This window comes from Arachis ipaensis, chromosome B03 (assembly GCF_000816755.2).
Source record: "Arachis ipaensis cultivar K30076 chromosome B03, Araip1.1, whole genome shotgun sequence".
Taxonomy (NCBI): domain Eukaryota; kingdom Viridiplantae; phylum Streptophyta; class Magnoliopsida; order Fabales; family Fabaceae; genus Arachis; species Arachis ipaensis.
Window position 1 is genome coordinate 133045468 of NC_029787.2, and position 7494 is coordinate 133052961.

The window sequence follows — 7494 nt, forward strand, 5'->3', positions numbered from 1 at the left end:
GAGTTACCAACAAATGGACCACCGTCTTGGACTAGGAAAATAAAATGGATAAAAAATTGTATTAATAGCTTCTAATGAATACTTTGATTTTCTTCAAAGTCAAGCGAATGTTCTTTTTATATGATTGGTTATTTAATTTCATTAATTAGATATATTGTAACTTTGACTTCTTTCAATTACTAGTATAAAAAAGACAATATCAATAATTCAATATATTATTAGTAAAAAAAAAAAAACTATAGTAATTTTATGTCATTAATATGCTGCTGACTTGATCATAAATATAAAAAGAAAATTATACGTGCATTTACAGAAAGCTTTATGGACTTAGACTAGTCACTACTCACTAGGGTGGTCCAAAATCCAAATGCCGTACATGATGAGGAGTGGCCATTCCCCAATCCACTAAAACTGCCCCACCCGATATCAAAACGTAAGGGGAGGGGCCAATTTCCCCTTAAGTCTAATGGTGTGGAAAATAATTTTAGACTTAGTTTTGTGTTGCTAACTTGCTATTTGAAAAACATGTAAGAATACGTCATGTACAATCTTTTAAATTTAAGTTCCCGTAGTTATTTATGATCATTAGGCAAAGAATTCGATGTTTTTAAATTTTTCAATAACAGCTAAATAGTCTGTTTTTAATTTTAATTACAAATTAATTTTATATATTTTATTTAATTATAAAATTTTTTTTATTTTATAAATTATTATTTTATTATTCATCTATTATGTTTATTAATAATCAAAAACAAAAATAATAACGAATTAAATCTTCCATTGATCGTAATAATTTTTTGGCAATCCCAATCGATTAAAAGTTTATCTTTGATCTATTACATCCGTCGAAGATTTTGAAATCGTATTTCTTAGAAAATCAATCGATTGGATTAACAAAACAATCGATTGAATTTCAGGTTTTCCATAACTCAATCGATTGGACTTCAGCGTTACCACAAAACAATCGATTGAAAGTTGCAAAGCAGTATGGTTTTCACAAAAATCAATCGATTGTTCATATTACCCAATCGATTGAACGATGACTAGAATGTGGGTTTTTTATAATTCAATCGATTGTTTATATTACCCAATCGATTGAAGGCCGCTATTAAAATGATATATGAAGGTCTAATCGATTGGTATGATAATACAATCGATTGAATTTTGTACGTGACTAATGGTATATTTCAATTCAATCGATTGGTATGATCATTCAATCGATTGAAATGTGACGTAAATAAGTTTTTTTTTTTTTTCTGCATTCAATCGATTGGTAGTATAATTCAATCGATTGAGTTATGAAAACCTAAAATTTAATCGATTGTTTTGTTAATCCAATCAATTGATTTTCTAAGAAACACGATTTCAAAATTCTCGACGGATGTAATGGATCAAAGATAAATTTTTAATCGATTGGAATTGCTAAAAAGTTATTACGATCAATGGAAGATCTAATTCGTTATTGTTTTTGTTTTTTATTATTAATAAATATAATAGATGAATGATAAAATAATAATTTATAAAATAAAAAATAATTTTGATAATTAAATAAAATATATGAGATTAATTTGTAATTAAAATTAGAAACGGACTATTTAGCAGTTATTGAAAAACTTAAAAAACATATTTTGTTATGGGACCATTTAATGGTCCAAACGTTCTGGGACCATCGAATCCGGTGCCACTTACTGTATGATCTTAGCAGTAGAGATATCTTCATTTGAAGAAATACCATTTTCTATGAATTTGTTTTGCCTTTTACAATACAAGAAACTATACAAACTGAGAAAGTTGAGCATGAAACACATCCAGATTTTTGTGTACATGATTTACATACATTTAATGATCCCTTGTGCATTGAAATTCAACAAACAAACACACAACCAGGATCACAACAAATTGCATTTAGGACCTCATCTTTAGATCATGCACCATCAGCATCCTCTCATACCAATATTCCTATTCAATCTTCACACACTCCTACTATGCAGCCATTAAGAAGGTCCACTAAGGAGACAAAAAATCAACATACCTTACTGATTTTCAATGCATGACACTTCATTAGCTCTATTAGCTACACCAGATTTCAGCACAACTCATTTTTCACAATGTCTTCATGAAAATTTTTTTGAACATCAGTTTGATATTATTCATGATCTGAAACAAAATTTCTTGGAACATTCCACCCTGCTATTTTTTGAATCCGCAATACCAGATTCAACCTTACCCCTCATTCCATTATGTCCATCCTCCATTGAATTATGAAGCATGAAGCATTCATCGTGGCTAATCTAGGCTTTGAGCCATGCGCATATATAGTTACTATTCAACCATCAAGGCCCATCACATTTAAAATCCTTTAATTTTTCAGTATCCACCAGTCCAAAAATATAAAATAATAGAACTTTCCACTTTCCAGTACCAAACCCATTGGTGAGAAACATTACGGAGATGATGAAGAGGCCATGGAAATTGGTATATAAGCATACCTTAAGAGAAGGGAATTTTTGTGCCGATTGGCATGCAAGAAGTATAACACAGCAACACGGGTGCCAGTTTATTGATAATCCCCTACAAGAGCTAAACGCTATGATTGCAAAAGATAGACAAGGGATTTTAACCCTTGGTAGAGAGTAGATTCTTTTTTTTTTCTTTTGGGCCTAGACCCGATGTATCACCAAAAATACTTGACAAAATGACACAAAAAGTTCTCGTGATTTTGTCCCTATATGCTGCAAGTTGTTCTTTGCTCTGTTCTTTGAAAATGCCTTTTGTCCTTACTCCCTAGAATCTGATTGATATGTCCCTTTAAGTCTTCAAGAGTCGGTCCAATTCAATTCAAATATGCATGTCGAGGTGAAATAAGAATCTTGGTTTTGTATACAATATTGGCATCTTCTTGCTTCTAATAACAATAATCCCCCTTTCCCATGAATTATGAAAGAATCAACACATAAAATTGCAAGTTGGATTCTTAAGAAATTCTTCTCATCAAAATAATGTGTCGTTACTATAGGCATAAACAACACAAAATCTTATTCAATTAGATGGAATGGACTACACGAATCAAACGACACAATTACGTGCAGTAAAATTGTTGACACGTAAATCTCCTTTGACCACCTTGACCTCGTGTAGTTACTATAGGTATCTTCCATGAAAATTTAAGCAGAGAAAGCAGCACAGTAATAAGCCTATATAGCATTAGAATATATGGAATATAATAAGATAAAGTGAAGTTGGAGTGCAATCCTACGCTGGACTCCACAAACTAGCACTTCCTTCGAGTGAGGAACCTGTTTAGTCACACATTCTATCAGATTATCACAACAAACATTGTAGAAATATATAGAACATTTATTTAGTTTGTCTTCCTAAACTTACACAGCAATAATAGCTACAACATCAACAATGAAGTGAAATCCAAATGGGAGCATACAATTAATAATAATGAGAAATTCAAATAAGCTAACACCGCCATTGGATAATACATATCTCACTGTACAATGCACGCGCGCTATTTAACTAATCATAATTTTCCATGTCTCTAGAGAATCAAATCAAGATGAAATATCTTTCATGCAAGATGATGATGATACACACGCCATTCAAAACCATCATAAACCCATAAACAGAACAATGATCGGCCCAGAAACTACGGTTAGGATTGAAGATGATGAATGAGGAACTTCCCCAGCCACTTATTTTTGGTGGTGCCAGGCTTTGTGTGAGGTTTCACCAGTGCATGTATCATCTCTCAAAAATTCTAAAGCTTCAGGGTGAGATCCGGAGATGTTGATGCTTTTGGTTGAGCAGGTGCCATGGGAGAATAATTAGTATTGGATGTTTGAGCATGTACCATGTTAACACCGGCTTGCTGCCCGACCTGTCGGAAACTGCCTGGCCAAAATAGTCCAACATCTTCATCTTCCATGAATATTGGTGATCCGAAATGGTTCCTCTCAAATTTTGCACCAGCTCTCAAATCAGGAGCCCTCAATTGTGGCGTGGGTCTTTGGTGCATTGCAGAATGAGCTTCAATGCCAAGAGACCGGAAAGGTGAACCATGAAGAGGCAGAGATGCTAAGCTTGTATACCTCTCGGTGAACATGCCCATTCGCATTGCCCGCTTTGCCATTGTCCTCTCCCTTTTGTGAGCATTCTGGTGACCCCCAAGAGCCTGTGAGCTAAAGAACTTCCTCCTGCAGTAATTACAAGAGAACACCCTGGGAGTTGCTGACCCTGAAGCAAAAGCTTCCGGTCCCACTTCACTGCTAGCATCACTAGTACCCTTTAACTCGCCATCACTCGCATTGAAGTTGAGTGTCAAGTCAAGGGTAACGGAGCCGGGATCACCTTCGGCCTTTGTAAGATTTGTAAGACAGGAGGAAGCAGTGGTGCTTTCCTTGTTGAGTTCAGGGGATGTTTCTTGGAGCGATACGCTCGAAGCTACTTGGCTGCTGCCTTCTGAGTAATTTTCAGGTTCCAAGTTCAAATTTGGAGTCATCATGGTTATACTAACACCTAACTTCTTTCGGGGAAAGCAATTAAACAGAGTAAATTCCTCACCGAATCACTGTGGTTGTCTTACCATAATACTATCACCTGCAAATATGATGATAACTTGTATTATTTGCTACTCAAGGTAGATAATTCTGTTTATGGCTGTAAAATGGAACATAACATGAAATAATAAGTTAAGGAAACCACGTTCAGTCCAATCATTTACACACAAGCAACCAGTGCAAGGAGAAAATTGAGAAGTAATAAAATTGAAAAATCAGGACTAGATATGTGATTGTTAGTAGTTTGCAATATAAATACATAGCTATGCTCCTTTCAGTTGGACTATTTTATCATATTTTCATATCATTATCATCATCCTTTTAACTATGTAAAGCTCTTTTGATAAAACTTTCACAATAAAGTAGTGTGCTATGTAAGACTTAATGCCCAACTTGGGTCGTTGCAAAACTCAAAACAGCATAATGTACATACAAAACAGATGATAATTAGTTTCACTGCATTGACTCACATGTCCATGTATATGTACACAATGCATGCATATGTTCTAACATTACAGTATTTGACACACCAGATGATAATTAGTTCCATTTCAAGAAACTTTTTGTTCCCTCTAATTTATCTATTGTACTGTTGTATATTCCAACGCCTCTCTTTAGCAGGGGGAAAAAAAATACAAACTCAGCAATAACCGAAATATGAGCAGAAAATGTAAGGCTAAATTATTTTTCAAGAGAAAGATGTCAAAGTAACTTTTGGTCAGAGTCATTGTGCTAATAGAGAAATGCTTTGCGGAGAAATATGATTGTTCCTTATTGGAGGCCTTGTTTAACAAAAAGATTTGAAGAATTGTAGCAATGAATTGCTACCTTACCCACTTACCCTCTTCTAGCTACCCATCACCACCAGTTAGCTGAACACCCAACAACTCAAGAAACTGACAAATCGTCAGCCACTCTTGTTGCTAGTTAACTCTTTTCTTATGAATACCAATGCCAATCATCACTCCATCAAAAAATAAACACATAATTATCCTTATCCTTCTCACATCACTAATTATGTTAGAATAGTGTGCTGGAACCTACAGCTTTACACTGAGATAAAAAGCCTCATAGCAGGAAACTTTCAGGACAAAATTTATGATTATTTGAATCAGATTTGTTTATCTGAACAATCAAGAGGGAATTATCTCCAGAAATTGGACAGATTTTAACTCTCAGCAAATTATCATAGAAACACAAAACTATTCCAACATCACCCATGAGACTATAGCAACCAAGATAACCAAGGTTTGGGTTGGTCAGACAAGAGAATTAAGAAGAAGAAGAAGAAGGAGAAGTGGAAAATGGAAATTACGAGTTACTAAAATCACTAAACCATATAAAGAGATAAGGGATGTTACTAACACCAAATTGAAAGCTTTCAGTTCATACTTAAAACACAGATCTAATTTCTGATACTCACTTTAGTAGGCATAACCCTTCCCTTTTCTTTACGAAACTGATTATACACAATTACTCATACAATTCATAACAACAGTTTCAAAATTCAAATAAAAAAGAAAAACTCGCAAAATCCTCAACATGCCAAGAAGCAGGCACAACAAAAATTAGTTGGGCAAGCTGAGACTGGAGCTCCATGAGATCCCAAACCACGCAACTGAAAAAGCGGTGTGAAAAAAGGGGAAAACAGTGGGAAAAAACACAAAAACAGAAAGAGGAAAGCAAAGTAAGGAAGTAGCATGGAAGTCTTCAAATGCATGTAAGAACTAGAAAAGGAAAAATTAAGGGGGAAAAAAAAAATAAAGGGACATGATCAAAAACAAATCCTTAGGCGGTGATATAGGTTAAAAAAAAAAAGTACTTACTTACATATAGTACTGTACTCGAAAGAAGAAAAATAAAATCCTGTGCAGGTTGGTTGAGTGATATGCTACCAAGTACCAACTTTGAAGTTGGAAGAGAGAATCAGAAAGAACCAAGAAGACGAAAGGGTAGCAATAGCATGCTCCTTTTAGCATTCACCACCATAGTCCATAAAGGGATGAGTGAAAAACAACTAAAAGGAGATAAGATTACACACAGAGAGAGAGAGAGAGAGAGAGAGAGAGAGAGAGAAATGATGATGATGATGGAGGAAAGTCAGAGGAGTCAGATAACATGTACTGAGTTGAAGGCACTTGTTTTGTCGAATTTGAGGTTTCTATTTCCTACTAACCCTCCTAACTCCTAAGCCCCTATTATCAATTTATCAATTTATCAATTATCATCATCGCTTACATATAATTATCAATTCTATCATATATAATTACATAATAAACCTATTACATTTTAAACTATATATTAATCATTACACTTTACAACAATTTATATTTTGAAGTACTTTTAAAAAATATACCTAAATCGTCCTAAGATATTGAGTTTTAAAAATAAGTAAATCGTCCTAAAGTGTGATGATTTACATATTTCACATCTAAAATACATTGGAATATAATGATTTATATACAAAAGTTAACTCTCACTAGCCTAGAGTGATTTATGTAAATATATTTTTAATAACTCATAACATATATTTTTAATAATCAATAAATCACTTTAAGCTAGTAAAATTTAACTTTTGCATATAAATTATCCTACCCCAATGTATTTTTTTAAGTGTAAAACGTATAAATTATCATATTTTGGAATGATTTACATTGATTTTGAAAACTCAATAACCTAGATGATTTATATGTATTTTTTAAGAATAATTCAAAGCATAAATTATTATAGGAGGATAACAATTAATATATAATTTAAAACACACAGTTTTAACACGATTTATATATTATTAGGAATAAAAAATTTATGGTTTAAAAATTAGTTTAAAAAAATCAAGTAATATTGATTTCTCTTTATTTTATTTAAATAAAAAAAAATTTATGATGTAAAATTATGATATTTTTAATTAATTTATAGTTAAAATTTCAAC

General features: G+C 33.0%; 1 protein-coding gene across 1 annotated transcript; it reads right to left on the reverse strand.

Moving 5' to 3' along the window:
- Positions 3322–6441, reverse strand: LOC107632077 (zinc finger protein 4; the record flags this gene model as incomplete). Its single annotated transcript, XM_016335712.2, is given in 2 exon segments — positions 3322–4605; positions 6396–6441. A coding segment is annotated over 1 exon segment (744 nt). The 3' UTR covers positions 3322–3766.